At 48.7% G+C, this 15,145-nt stretch overlaps 1 protein-coding gene across 2 annotated transcripts; it reads left to right on the forward strand.

Annotated features, from left to right (window-relative positions):
- The first annotated feature begins 3,409 nt into the window (after positions 1 to 3,409).
- On the forward strand, positions 3,410 to 15,031 carry ATXN1L (ataxin 1 like). Of its 2 annotated transcripts, none has more exons than XM_081217747.1 (3): positions 3,410 to 3,606; positions 5,699 to 5,766; positions 6,972 to 15,031. In XM_081217747.1, the coding sequence occupies exon 3, from the start codon at positions 7,092 to 7,094 to the stop codon at positions 9,156 to 9,158; it is 2,067 nt and encodes a 688-aa protein (XP_081073873.1). In that variant the 5' UTR covers positions 3,410 to 3,606; positions 5,699 to 5,766; positions 6,972 to 7,091; the 3' UTR covers positions 9,159 to 15,031. The 2 variants fall into 2 exon arrangements, with proteins under 2 accessions (XP_081073873.1, XP_081073872.1); XM_081217746.1 differs by having other exon boundaries at positions 6,975 to 15,031.
- The last annotated feature ends 114 nt before the right edge of the window (positions 15,032 to 15,145 follow it).

Below are 15,145 nucleotides of genomic sequence, written 5' to 3' on the forward strand. Positions count from 1 at the left end.
TTAAAAGCATGTGCAAATGAGAACACAGAGAAGTAGATAAAACAGAAGCTTGAAAATTGCACATTCCTACATTTGGCCAGCTAGAAAACTTTTGAAAAACATTTTAATACCAGGAACCAACACGTTTCTAGGGAAAGCTAAATCTGCTAAGGATTTCTATAATTTCAATGTATGCTTGAGATTAGTTGTTGTTTCTGCCATTGGATCTAAAGATAAAAGTTCCAGGGGCTTCCCTGGTGGTGCAGTGGTTAAGAATCCGCCTGCCAGTGCAGGGGACACGGGTTTGAGCCCTGGTCCGGGAAGATCCCACATGCCGCGGAGCAACTAAGCCCGTACGCCACAACTCCTGAAGCCCTGGCGCCTAGAGCCCGTGCTCTGCAACAAGAGAAGCCACCGCAATGAGAAGCCCGCGCACCGCAACGAAGAGTAGCCCCCGTTCACTGCAATTAGAGAAAGCCCGCGCGCAGCAGCAAAGACCCAACACAGACAAAAATAAATAATAATAAAAAACTTAAAAAATATTAATATAAAGATAAAAGTTCCTTTCCTAAAATGACACCTTGGCATGCTAAAGCATACAAGCAGGAAGACATGACAGTATGAAAAAAGCCACCTACTCCTCTTATGACACACATGGTTTCCCAAGTTAACAGCACTTCTCTCTGGTTTGATCCCTTAATGTCAAAAGAAGTTGGGAGAGTTGTCTGAGCTTACCCTGCCTGTACTACATGTCTAGAAAAATCACCAACTAGGAACTAAGCAAACACAGAGCTGGTTTGAAACTCCTGCTTGCTTTTAGGCAGAGTAACTAGCATGGCAGGGTTTTGTCCTTGTTATTTTCTGTCCAGCAGAGTAGCTCAAGCTCTCTCATCATACAAATTCAACCTACACACATCAAAGAAATTTAATAGGAATCCAGGGAAATGGAAGAGGTGGACAAAGCAGACTAAAGTTTAATTTTTCAGTCCCCAAATGTCCCAAATACCTTTAAAAAAATCTCTTTTCACTTCATCAGTTCTTAAAATTCTGTGGAAATTTAAGAAAAAAAAGTTGTGAAAGAAAATGAAGGATTTTCAGATGAGACTGAAAACAGCCGATAGTCAAAATAGATGAGAATAGAAATGAGGAAATGAGAGCAAAAGAATTAGCAAGGGAAGTCTCCCATTTGGGGATATCTTTGTGAAATTTCATTCAACGACTATTTATTGAGCCAATTACAGTTCTTAAAACCCTAGGTTGACTTAATATAAAAAACTTTGATAGGGAATTGTCCAGATTCCAGAGAATAATACAGATTTTTAGAGAGGTGAGGTAACTTTGGGTTATTTAAGTATCTTAAATTTAAAACTGTATTAGTTTACTTATCACAAACATTCCTGTCAAACTGTCACTATGGGGCTTCCTACCATCAATATGTACAACCAAAGAAATGCGGATGGCTTGGAGTAAAGAGTTCTAGAAGAGGATACAGAAGATATGACCCTCCCTTTTGGGACTGCAGCGCCAAACCAGGAAATCACCAGTGCTTCACCAATCAGAACATCCTTTTTAAAAAAAAATTAGACACACCTTTGCACCAAGTGATTATGTTAATGTCTGGTAGCCAAAAAACTTTTTGTTTCCATCTACCAGCGTCTGCTCTTTCAACTTTGCCTGAAAACCAGCTCTCTGAGGGTGTATCTTGATCTGGGAGAAACTGGTTATCCTTGAATACACCTGGATGGTCTCTATCTTGGCAGTTTTAATGCCGGTTTAGTGAGCTAGGCAATGAACTAGAAACCATTCTGCCAGTTAGTACTAAAATGGGGCCACTGAGCGACCACAGGACTTCCTTCTTGGCCGAACTGAGAAGACAACTGTTATGAATAATATTAATATTCACAAAGCAAAGTTCTCTGTTGATTTAGATGGCTACAAATCAGTAGTGTCACTATATTTTACCCACTGGTGCAAGGTGTGTGTGTCTGTGTGTGTAGTGTTCAATAATTTTGATAATTCTCTGTTCCCACCCAAGAGAGAAAATATCAAAGTTGAGGTCTAAGGGTTCTCTAGAAAGAATCTTAGAGATCATATACTTTATTTGTATTTTAACTTACTCATTTTAGTATTTCTAAGGTAATATTCTCATTAAAAAATCCAAACAGTAACATAAGTCCCTTTTGTTCCTCTTGGCCACCACCCAATTCCACTTTCCTCTCCCGAGATAACAAATGTTAGCTAGCTGTTACACATCCTTCCACTCCTTTTCTGTACAAATACATAAATATATGCAACTGTAATATTACCTGTCTTTTAACAACAAATACGTGATCTCACACTGTATATATCTGCTTATTTTTTCACTTAAAATGTTTTGAGAGCTCCCCTATCTACATTTCACCCCCACCTCTTCATTCAGTTCAAGTTCCTCATTTCACAGAAGTGGAAACCCAAGTATAAAGTAGTAAAACAATTTTCCAAAGGCTGGATAGCTAGAGCCCAGCCAGTAGTACTTTCAAAATCAAACAAAAATCAATGATTATTTATTGAACAAAGTTTGCAGAAACTGAAAAGGGAAAAATCTGCTCAGAATCCAATCTCTCCAATAGTTAAAGTTACTTTTTTCTCAGTTCAGTTTTTGTCTGTATGCAGAACTACTTTTTTACATAGTTGTAATCAAAGCATAAATTCAATTGTTCTTTTTTTTTTTCACTTATTTTTTTTTTTTTCTTCTTCTATTTTGGCCGAGCTGTGGGGCTTGCAGGGATGTGGAATTTTAGTTCCCTGATCAGGGATTGAACCTGGCACCAGCAGTGAAAGCGCCGGGTCCTAACCACTGGACCACCAGGGAATTCCCTTTTTTCATTTAAGTTAATCAGATGTTCATATTACTATAAAGTCAACTAGTTTATTGGCAATGAATGGTGACCTCATAGTTCATCAAGCCCTCTTCCCTCTAAACTAAGCTGCTTCCCCACTGTACTAATCCCCATCCTCTCATTCCTCAAAGACTTTCAAGACACTAGCTTCACTTTCCCCTAGATCCTGGTTCCGGCCCATTCTCATCCCCCTCAGAGCCATTTCTCAACTCTTAAAGAGCTCCATCTCCATCCTGGGTCTCTAGGGGGATCTCATTACCCTCCTGGGCCGGGGTCGCCTCGGAGCTCTCCGAGGTTCCCAAAAGAAGTCTTCACAAAGTCAGGTCCCGAAGTCCAGGAAATGATGGCCACGCCTCAGGGATGCGTTTGGGAAGCCCCAGAATTTACTGGAGTAGACAGATATCAGGGTCTTTGTGGGGTCAGGGCGAGGGGGCCGGGCCCAGTCCTATTTACGTGACCCGGCCCCAGGGAGAGGAGTTCGTTTTCCCACCAGAGGGGGGCGCTGGGGGCGAGGGTCGGACAGCCTGCACAGTCCCCTCCCGGGTACTCCTGGGCGTCGCTCTCCGGCCCGGGGTCGTGACGCAATCTCCCCGCGCCGGGGGCGGTACGCGCTTGACGCCATCTTCGGGCGCCCGTCTGGGGGGGCGTTGGGTGTGGGGCGGCTCCGGGGCCGGGGATGGCGGCGGCCGCCGTTGCGGCGGCTCCGGGACCAGCGGGAGGAGCCCGGGGAGCGCCGTGAGATGGGCCGGTGAGTGTCGCCGGTAGTGGAGGACGCCGAGTCGGCCTCACTGGGGCCAAGCAGGCCTGGACTCAGAGCTCTGGAGGAAGTGGCCCCCCAGAGCCCGTTGCCCCGCGGACCGAGGGAGCGAAAGAGGCCGCGCCTAGACCCCCGATCGCTTCTCACCGGCCCGGCCCAGAGAGAGGCCTCAGGTTCCTGCTCCCCCGCGACTGTGTCCTGGCGGGCCGGGGTGTCCGAGTCCTCGGGGCGGGAAGGGGCCCCCAAACAAGGAAGCAGCGCCTGCGGGGCCTCGCCCTTACCCCTCTGCTTGAAAGGTCGACCCCCCACTCTCTAAATGCAGAGTTTCCAATTTCGGGCCCTACCCCTTTTGGGGCAAGAATTGCGGGATCAAGGGAAGCCACAACCCCTGTCTCTTCTAAGCTCCTGTCTTTCTGGCGGGCGCACCTCTCGCCCTCAGCGAATTCGAGTCTGAGGCTGGGTTCACCCTCTTGATTCCGGGCTGTGCTGCCAGCGCTGGCAGCTCTCCGGAATGGTCCTCCTTTCCCGTTAGCTCGGTTGGGGTCACAAGCTGCGTCTTCCCCTGGAGAAATCCTCATTGAGCCTCTTCAGAGGCCGAAGTTTCAGATTCCGAAATGTGTTTTGCGTTGTGGGAACTTAGTGCACAGGCTTGGCTCTTTGTTATTCCTGCAGACCTTTTGCCTCTTTCAGTCCTTTTATTAGCCTGTGTTTGGCTAACCCCTCTGTGACCTAGAGGCAGGTTTTCTTTAATGCTTTAGTTGTGAGAAGCAAGTATCATTCTGAAATTGAAGTTGTGACCCTATTTTCTGTTGGGAATGAGAGAAATCTAACTGCTTTTCAGTCAGTGGAACTGCTGGCAAAGAAGGGATGCAAGACTTGTGCCCACTGTGTAAACTTGTGTTTTTGGAGCCAAGAATTTGTCTTTCCACCTTGTTTTCCTATCTTGTCACTTTTTTCTTTTTGTACATCTGCACCTTGCTGATCTTAAGAGGGAAGTGTCGGGGCTTCCCTGGTGGTGCAGTGGTTGAGAGTCCACCTGCCGATGCAGGGGACACGGGTTCGTGCCCCGGTCCGGGAAGATCCCACATGCCGCGGAGCGGCTGGGCCCGTGAGCCATGGCCGCTGAGCCTGCGCCTCCAGAGCCTGTGCTCCGCAACGGGAGAGGCCACAACAGTGAGAGGCCCGCGTACCGCAAAAAAATAAAAATAAAAATAAAACAAGAGGGAAGTGTCTTCAGTTTGGTTTGAGGCGTGCAGTGTTCTTTAGGACTTGGACAGCACAATGGGTAGTAGTTTCTCTGAGTACTGGTCAGTAATACTTTCTCTGTTTTTAGAGATTAAGGCTCCGTTCTTCAGTGCTTAACGTTTCTGGCATGTGTAGATTCAGATATTGACAGTTTAGCATGAGTTTTGTTTCCCACTGGTAGGCTACATGAGGACGAAGGGAATGTTTTCAGTTTCTGTTACACCCGATTCAGCACGTGGTACAAAGTTGTCACTTAGAAAATTTTACACACACACACAAACACACACACACACAGGAGCCTGTTTTATTACCCTGGAAATCTGCTAATAAGGCTTCCCTTTGAGTGACTCCCCCTTGACCTCTTTTTCTGCCCCAGAAACATAAATAATTGTTCTTTTTCCTCTAGTGCCTCTTATCTCATTTAAATAACCTCCACATATGTGTTTTCATCAGCCCTGAATAAAAGTGAAATATGTGAGGCTGATTTTTCCTGCTTCCCTTTGTTCACATGGGGACAATGTTGAGTCTTCCACTTTTATTTGTACATTTACCTGAAATTGGGATTGGAAGTAAATTTAACCTTTGGGGAACAGGTACAGGTAGAGAACGAAGAATATGATGTTAAGGAAAACAATGAAGCTTGACACATGGAAATTTTTTTCCAGAGATGTCATCCTACAAATTAGAATTGAATGTGCTGTTACCTTGGGAGAAGAGTAGGAGGCAGGGGCTCCTGGACTTTAATGTCTTTGTGGTTTTGGAATTACCTTTCTTGATGATCCTGGGGAGGATCAGAGGCTAGGTTCCTGCTTACTCTATTCCTATTTCTGTCTCCTAGGCTCCCAAGCCAGTGGGGAGGACACTGCTTCTTATTACAGCTGCTCAGAAGCACCACTGGGAGCTCAGGTAATACAGGCGCTTTGGATACCTTGTTGTGGAAAAACATCTGGAATTCAGCAGTGGAAAAACAGAGTGTAATATCATAGAAATCTCATTTCAGATCCAAAGAACTGAAGCCTGATAGGAAGAAATAGGTGACAAATTTCGTATGTGTTGAAATGTTAGACCAAAAAGATACTTTATGAAAATGGACAAAAGCATGTGTGAAAGGTGATAGAGAAAGGGGAGAGAGAACTTTCTTATGAATCATATAGACCTGAGATAGCAATAAACAGGCATGTTTGGAGGAATAGAACCAGAATTTTAAGAAGTGGTGCCTAGAGCAGACCTACAATGGAAAAGGAGCCATTGGCAAAAGAAAAAAGAAAGGGAATGCATGAAGAAGGTAAATTGAAGGTGGTCAATGGGAAGAAAAGAAGTCTTGCCAAACTAGGGAACACAAAGTCTATGTGAGGTCAGAAGAGTTTTGTTGCCCTTTGGAGAGGAGAAATAAATAAACTGTAGAAAACACCAGTACAATCACCCTCCGCATAGGGCCCAAGTTTGAACGTAGTATTTCATGGGGTGAAGAAGATACTTTCATAACATGTTTAGGGAACAACGTTTTAAAAAAAAAAACAAGACGTGCAGACCTCAGGACCTATTGACTGACCCCTGGGTCCTTGGGGTAGTGGCGATATGAGGCAAAGGAGGATGAGAGTTTAGGCAGGCCCGGGGTGAGGGGATGGGGCTAGGTGAGATAATAACCCAAATTAGGCCGGGGAAAGGAGGCAAGGATGAGGTCATATGTTCAGGAAAGAAGATAGCACAGTAGTGTTTGGCAAAAGGAGAAAGTTAGGAAAAGGAGCCAGCAGCAAAGACCATGTGTTCAAATCCCCCTTGAGGGAAAAGGCTTAGAATAGTCAAGGTCCCCATCAGAGGAACAGCTAATCATGAAGCTGTTGGTTTCCCTGGGGTTGTGGAGCCCACAGGTTATGTATGCACTGTTGGATGCTTGTCCTTGTAGCTCTTTGTGGTTTCCGTGATTGTTTCTTTCGTGTCCTACGCTGGATGAGCGAGAAGGGTAGCATCTTCGTCTGCTCCTTTCTCATTCCTCTTTTTTTCCAGCAGTCCCCTTTGTCACATCTTCCTCCGTGGACACAGTTCCTGCTCTTTCCTTTGACTTGGTTTACCCCTAGGTTACTTTTCTTTGCCTCTGATTTGTTCCCTAGCAGATGTGGGCGCCCCAGCCAGCAGCAGAGAGGGGTGCAGGGGAGCCACAAAGAAGCCCCTTCTGATGCCCCAAGGAGCAAGCCGACCCCTTCCAGGCTCCAGGAACACCACAAAGCAATATGAAACCTGTTCATGAGAGGAGTCAGGAATGCCTTCCACCAAAGAAACGAGACCTCCCCGTGACCAGCGAGGATATGGGGAGAACTACCAGCTGCTCAACTAACCACACACCCTCCAGTGATGCCTCTGAATGGTCCCGAGGGGTGGTGGTGGCCGGGCAGAGCCAGGCAGGAGCTAGAGTCAGCCTGGGGGGTGATGGAGCTGAGGCCATCACCGGTCTGACGGTGGACCAGTATGGCATGCTGTATAAGGTGGCTGTGCCACCTGCCACCTTCTCCCCAACTGGCCTCCCGTCTGTGGTGAACATGAGCCCCTTGCCCCCCACATTTAATGTAGCGTCTTCACTGATTCAACATCCAGGAATCCACTATCCCCCAATCCACTATGCTCAGCTCCCGTCCACCTCTCTGCAGTTTATCGGGTCTCCTTATAGCCTTCCCTATGCTGTGCCACCTAATTTCCTACCGAGTCCCCTCCTTTCTCCTTCTGCCAACCTTGCCACCTCTCACCTTCCACACTTTGTGCCATATGCCTCACTCCTGGCAGAAGGAGCCACTCCTCCCCCCCAGGCTTCATCCCCGGCCCGTTCATTCAACAAAGCCCCCTCTGCCACCTCCCCACCTGGGCAGTTGCCACATCACTCGAGTACTCAGCCACTGGACCTCGCTCCAGGCCGGATGCCCATTTATTATCAGATGTCCAGGCTACCTGCTGGGTACACCATGCATGAAACCCCTCCAGCAGGTGCCAGCCCAGTTCTTACCCCTCAGGAGGGCCAGTCTGCTCTGGAAGCAGCCGCTGCCAATGGACAGAGACAACGAGAGCGAAATTTAGTGAGACGGGAAAGCGAAGCCCTCGACTCCCCCAACAGCAAGGGTGAGGGCCAGGGACTGGTGCCAGTGGTAGAATGTGTGGTGGATGGACAGTTGTTTTCAGGTTCTCAGACTGCGCGGGTAGAGGTGGCAGTGCCAGCACACCGAGGGACCCCAGACACCGACCTCGAGGTCCAGCGGGTGGTTGGTGCTTTAGCTTCTCAGGACTATCGTGTGGCGGCAGCTCAGAGGAAGGGTGAGCCCAGCCCCCTCAACCTGTCCCATCATAACCCCGACCATCAGGGTGAGGGGCGAGGGTCAGCCAGGAACGCAGCAGAGATGGCCGAGAAAAATCAGGCCCGAGGGTTCTACCCTCAATCCCATCAGGAGCCCCTGAAACATAGACCTTTACCCAAAGCAATGGTTGTAGCCAATGGCAACCTGGTACCCACTGGAACTGACCCAGGCCTGCTGCCCATGGGCTCGGAGATCCTGGTGGCGTCAAGTTTGGACATGCAGGCCAGAGCCGCCTTCCCAGACAAGGAGTCAACGCCACCCCCCTTTACCTCTTCCCACTTGCCCTCCCATTTCATGAAAGGCGCCATCATCCAGCTGGCTACAGGGGAGCTGAAGCGGGTGGAGGACCTCCAGACCCAGGATTTTGTGCGCAGTGCCGAAGTGAGCGGGGGGCTGAAGATTGACTCTAGCACAGTCGTGGACATTCAGGAGAGCCAGTGGCCTGGATTTGTCATGCTGCATTTCGTGGTGGGTGAGCAGCAGAGCAAAGTGAGCATCGAGGTGCCCCCCGAGCACCCCTTCTTTGTATATGGCCAGGGTTGGTCCTCCTGCAGCCCTGGGCGGACTGCACAGCTCTTCTCTCTGCCCTGCCATCGGCTACAGGTGGGAGATGTCTGCATCTCTATCAGTTTACAGAGCTTGAACAGTCACTCAGTTTCTCAGTCCAGCTGTGCTCCCCCAGGCCAGCTGGCTCCTCCCCGAGAAAGGCCTGAGAGGACAGTCTTGGGACCCCGAGAGCAATGTGACAGTGATGGGAAAAGCCAGCCGTTAGGCGAGGGCTCCCGAATGGTAGAGCCCTTGCAGCCAGAGCCTGGTGCTCAGGCCTGCTGGCCAGCCCCGAGCTTCCAAAGATACGGCATGCAAGGGGAGGAGGCACGGGCTGCGCTGCTCCGTCCCTCTTTCATTCCACAGGAGGTAAAGCTGTCCATTGAAGGGCGTTCCAACGCAGGAAAATGAACCTCTCCCAGACCCGGACTGGGATGCTACCCCAGAGCTGGGCCTCACCGTGAGCAAGCAGAGGATTTGCACATGCCGAGCAGGGGATGGCTCTCTTGGCAGTGAGGTTAGTGGGGAAGAGAAGGCGTGAAGGCAGCCTCCCAAGGCAGGGTCTGTTGCCCATTACCCCATGGCATCTTTTCAGAACAGCCCCAGAGGGTGCTGTGATGGGGAGCAGCGGGCCCGGGCCAAGGAAGGAAGGGGGTGCACGCAGGATAAGAAACATTCCAAATATCAGGGCCTCCCTGTTCTTTCCTCCTCATCCCTAGCTCCTGCAAGGAGAGAGTCAGGCTTTGGGAGCAGGTGCAGAGGGAGGGAGCAAAGAAAGAGCCAAAAATGATGATCCACAGCTTATAGTAGCAGTTCAGCTATCTGAAGTTTTTTTTTTTTTTTTTTTTTTTTCCTTCCTTTTTTGTGATGGGAGGGCAGGAGGCCCCATGCTTGGAAATAAGAGGGTTCCCACCCAGAACTCTTCTTTTGAGAGCTGTGCACTTTAAAGGGTAGTTTTGTTACAGATGTCTAAGGCTGGGTGTGCAGGGGACTCTGCTTCATCCTCTGCTTCAGCCCTTTCCCATCTCTCCCCATCATTCCTCCCACAAGGCTTCTAGCATTAGGAGAGAGAAGCCGCTCCAGGGTTCAGAGTGAAGTACTGCCTTGGCGGGGACCCAGTCACGGGACTTTGGGAGAAAGACCTGATGGCCAGACTGACCGGGCTCTAGGTAGGGCTTCTGGAAAGGTAGCTGACCTAACAAGGCTCCTCCTACTCAGCATGCCAGACCCACTTTGAAATTGTACTGAATCTCTAGTTGGTAATGGTGACTTTTGAAAGAACCAGTGGACCCTTTTCCCTAGGCCCCTACACCCGGTCCTCTGTCTGTCTATGTTGTGCCTAAGTGCCTGCACTGCCCTCACCCTTCCGCTGACCTAACCTGTCTGCATGGTGTCTTGACCTGGGCCTATTTGTAGCTGCACTGCCTTTCCCCTTCTGCAAAACTGGTTTTGCCCACTCTGACCAAGACCTCTAGTTTTTGGTGTGTAGGGGTCTCTCTGGTTTCCCTTTCAGTTCTATTCTCTATTTTTAAAAACTCAGAATCATGTCCTCTCCTCTTCTGCAGCTGAACCAGTTGGTGGAGAAACGAATGGAACTATGCCCCGGGGTGGGACCAGTACAGCTAGCTGGGCAGTGCCCATCCTTGCGTTTTTACAGAGTCCCTCCCATCTTACTCCACTCCTTCTCCCAGCATTCAGGCTTCTCCAGGCTGTCTCCTCCCATAGCCAGCTCTAAGGTTTTGGGATACTCTTTTTTTTTAAATTTTGGCCACACCATGTGGCATGTGGGATCTTAGTTCCCCGACCAGGGACTGAACCTGGGCCCTCAGCAGTGAAAGCGCAGAGTCCTAACCACTGGACCACCAGGGAATTCCCTGGAATAGTCTTGATAATGTTTCAATACCTGAAAAGTCTCCTAGATTCCATTTCATGGTGGAGTATTCCTCTGCAGAGGGTATTTTCAATCTTAGTTGGTTGCATTTGCCCCCTGTGTCTTAAGCTCACTTTTTCTTCACGACTTTGAGCATCACCTCGGACTGTGGGATTCCAGTGGGTGTTGAGAATTAGGCTTCCCCCATCAGCTTTCAGGTGGGTGGGTGGGTTTTTTGTTTGTTTTTTCGGGGTCTTTAGACTCTTGAACAACTCAGGGTATTGTCCACTCAGCTCTTTTATGAGGCTTCTCCTGGGGTATGACCCTGGCATTTCCTTTCAAGATGGACTGGCCAAGGCCTAGCCTGTTGTCAGGAGTCCCAAACCTCTGAGGTCTGATCTCTACTCTGTCAGAGACTTTAGGCAAGTCTTGTGACCTCTCGCTTTTTCACTTCCTCCCCAGCTGCCAAATGGGGATAAATAATCTTACCTACCTCCTGGGGGGAGGGGGAGTTCTGAGAATGGAGTCCTTCTTAGTGTTCAGGTGCTAAAGGTTGTTCTCCTGGGGGAACAAAGTGACTGAGACTGGCTTGTTCGCTGCAAGCCCTACACTCCACTGTTTCATTCCTTGAGAGCAGTTACCTGGTCAGTCAGCTTTTGGAGGCCCGTCCAGAGGAAGCTGCTGACCTGACCACAAGTATGTAAGTCTCCAGTTCACCTCAGAACCAAATACCAACCGTGTCTGGTGAACACTCAACCTTGTACACATTTGGGATCATGTCTTTTCCCTTCTCTGTCCCCTTTCTCTCTGAATGCTGCTTTCTCTGGCTTGTTTCCCACAGTTGGGGGCCTGTGGGGCTGAGTCTCGAGGAATCCTCTCAGAGGACGGCCCTCGGAGAAGGCCTTGTTTCTGGCTGTTCCATGAGCAACTCATTCCTAGTTTCTCATGCACGGGTTTCTCAGAAACATCCTTCCTCATTAGGAAGGCTCATCAACTGAATATAGCGACAGGCACACAGTGGACACTAAAGAAATATCCACCAAGGGTACCAACCGAGCTTCCTCCTTATGGGAACAAACCTATATCTAACCAGATAACAGGCCAAGTAGTTTAAATACAAGAAACCCTCACTGCCCAGCCTGGTAACTTCCCCTTAATCCTGGAAAGAGAAAATCTTGTGCACCTTGGCAAGTTGGGCCCTGAACTTTCTGCTGCTGTTCCTCTTCTGTCTCTTGCTGGTGAAGCAGCACCGGCACTTCCTCTAATACTGTGCCATGCATATGTAATATATTAATACATGATTTTGTTGAGCTGCAGAGGTGTCTTTTGTAAAGTATAGTCTCCCAGGGAAAAAGCTCTGTGCTCTAAATCTTGGTCAGAGCTGAGGCATTCCCCTTACCTTTTCCCTCTTTTTCAGTCTTTTCTTCCAGGCATGAGGAATGAGAGTAACCTGTGGTGTGTCCATTCTTCCTTTTAAAGATTTCATAAGTCTTATAAGAGACCTAAGAGCAGTTTTGAGACAGCATTTTGGTGGGAAGCTGTCAGCTTTTGGGGGAACGGGCAGTTAAAGAAGGCCAATGTCATTAGTAGGACAGTCCCAGATCTTAGGGGTAGAAAGGAAGACGGCTAACTCTGGCATTAAACAAGAGATGCTGGGGCTTCCCTGGTGGCGCAGTGGTTGAGAGTCCACCTGCCGATGCAGGGGACACGGGTTCGTGCCCCGGTCCGGGAAGATCCCACATGCCATAGAGCGGCTGGGCCCGTGAGCCATGGCCGCTGGGCCCGCGCGTCCGGAGCCTGTGCTCCACAACGGGAGAGGCCGCAGCAGTGAGAGGCCCGCGTACCGCAAAAAAAACAAAAACGAAAACAAAAAAACAATGCCTATACCAGCTGGGGAGGAGGGGAACCAGGTGAAGGATGGTAATACATCCAAGTCTTGGATCATCATTCCTATCAAGATTAGTGTACACAGAGGAGGGGGAGTGGCATGGGGGAAGGGGAGACTGGGAGGTCAGAGCTGAGCACTCGTGCCCAAGGGGGAGGGACCCCAGTAGACCCGGACTGACCCTTCCACACTCTCGGTCCCAGTCGGTCATAACGCCAAGGGCTTTGGTCTGTGCTGCTTTGCCACTGCTGCTGTCTACTGGCTGTCCTGCTTGCTGCCCTTTATAGCGCTCTGTCTTTCTGTGTCTTTGGCCATATAGGTGAAATCCAGGCATCCTGTCCATCCTTACATGTGCAAGGGTTACTTTATAGCAAAGTCATCTTGAGTAGGGATAGTATGAAATGCTGCTGGTGGGCTGGTGAATCCAAAGGGATATGGCTTCAGTGCTTGTTGGGAGCCCTTTGGCTCCAAATATCTGACTCTCTTGAGGGAGAGACGAGCAGGTCCTATAAGTGGGTGTTTTCTTTGTATTAACTTCTTTCCTTTATGATATCTTGTGTCCTGTTTTAAAAATTAAATGATGGGGAACCAGATTAGGGCCTGTGTCAGCATCCCAGGGAGGTTCATCTGGCTCCAGTTAAATGGATTCTGGGGTTGGGGGAGCGTTTGAAGTTTGAAATAGACCCTCGGGTGGGGTTTAGTTTTATTTTTACCACTGGGCGCCATGGAAGATGCACAGGGTGGTGGTATGATTTAAACCTGCAACAAGCAGGCATGTTGAAGAGTTGAGTGATCACACTGGAGATAAAGGGTGGACGTGGGTTCACTGGGCAAGGGCTTGGGTCCATTGGAGTAAAGATAACCAGATTGGTTGAATTGGCCATGGGAGATTAAGTCACAGTCTTAAAAGCAAAGCAAATAGGGCAGAGGCCAAGTTTTAGGGAGACTTCTTGGCCTCCTAGGGCTAAGTTTACTAAACCACACTGAAGCTACAATACTTTCCAGATGGGAAAAAGTGTACACTACAGTTGAAGAGCTGAATCGTGTTAGGTTGGATGTTGACCAGGAACCTGTTAGCCCTTTGCCGGGAAGCCTTCACCCTCCAGCATCCCTGGGAGAGGGAAGGCCTCCCACATTATGCAATAATAAAATAAGCATCTGGGTCCTTGCAGCTGTCAGTTGCTCTTTCAACTCTAGGATCCATCTTTGGGCCAGATTCCTGGTCTGGGCCTAGGATGACACTGGCCCTTGAGATGCTAGAGTTGACTGCACTCTCTCCTTACCTGCAGACTATGCACAGTGCCTGGGGCGGAAGGAGGAGAGGTGGTGCGGTTTACCCTGCTGAGCCTCCCCAGCAGGAACAGTAGTAATAAATGCACTTTTCACACTAAGGTTTCTTTATTCGTTCTCCTGTTAAGCCTAGATCCTCCCCTGGTAGACGGCAAATTCAAAGTCTGTGTGATCCCCCAAGCCATTCTGCTGCAAATGCCCAGCAGTGAAGATGGCCTCAAACTGGGTTCCTGTCTACAGTGTGTGTGGCGGCAGCCCATGTGCCTTTACCTATTGTCAAACTTTCAAGCATTTATTTCTGTCTTTATGACTGTCATGGGGACTGAGGTTCTTCAGAGAGAGAGAGCGCGCGAGTGTGAGCAAGCTGATGACACAGTGGTTTTACACCCACTCCCCAGACAGGGAGTATGCACATGGTTGTGAGCTGTGAGTGGTTAGTGCATTGCTGATGTTGCTGAAGGCAGGGTTCATCCCTCATTGCGTGACACTCGCATTCAAGAGAAGCTTGTGTCGGGGAAGAGACTCGTGGCAAACTTGAAGTATTAAAAATAAGGCTGTCCCCCTACAACCTTCCTAGTCACACACAGGATCCCTGTAGCCAAAACAGTATATGTTCCAGCTGCAGAGAGCAGACTGCTCTCAGCTTGCACAGCACCTTAGGGGAGGGAAGAATATATGGATAGGGAATGGGGTGGAGAAAGGATGGAAATGTTGTCATCCAGGTGGCTTTAGGGTCCTCAGGAGTAGTAGAGAAGGACAGCACTGGGGAGGTCTGATGGATGGATCTGATTTGTGTAGGAGTTCCCTGTAGATAAATTACTGATCCCCCAACTACTATCCCCAGTATGTAATGGCTAAATTAATATGTAATCAACTGCATTGTATCTAAAGCCTTAGAACTAGTCAGGTGCTCCCCCCACCCGATACCATTTCTTACCCTCTAATCCTACCTGATCTTTAACAAAGCATTAATAATTCTAAGGATAATCTCTATTTTGTTGTGCTTTTTTGTAACTGTTTTAAATAAATCAATTTGTACTGTATATTTGTACTTTTGTGAGATCCTTTTTGCTGTTTTACCATTTTAAGTCTCTGTACTTGGCTACACAGATTGTATTTTTATTGTTAATGCTCTTCTTATGGATACCTGCATTTAACTTGTGGACTATGTAAACACAATATATATCAATATCTATATATCTATATATCTATCTATATAAACTACTAGCTTTTCCTTTTGGTGTTTGCGCCTTCTTCGTATCCCAGCCTTAGATGGTGGCCATGGGGTGGGGGATAGAAGGCCTATGCGGCAGAGCTTGTCAGGGAGAGCAAATGGTGCCCATCTTCATGTGG

Source organism: Mesoplodon bidens (genome assembly GCF_964165515.1).
Source record: "Mesoplodon bidens genome assembly, chromosome: 18".
Classification (NCBI taxonomy): domain Eukaryota; kingdom Metazoa; phylum Chordata; class Mammalia; order Artiodactyla; family Ziphiidae; genus Mesoplodon; species Mesoplodon bidens.

Coding starts and splice junctions, on each gene's coding strand:
- ATXN1L (XM_081217747.1), top strand. CDS start 7,092: ATGAAACCTGTTCATGAGAGGAGTCAGGAATGCCTTCCACCAAAGAAA.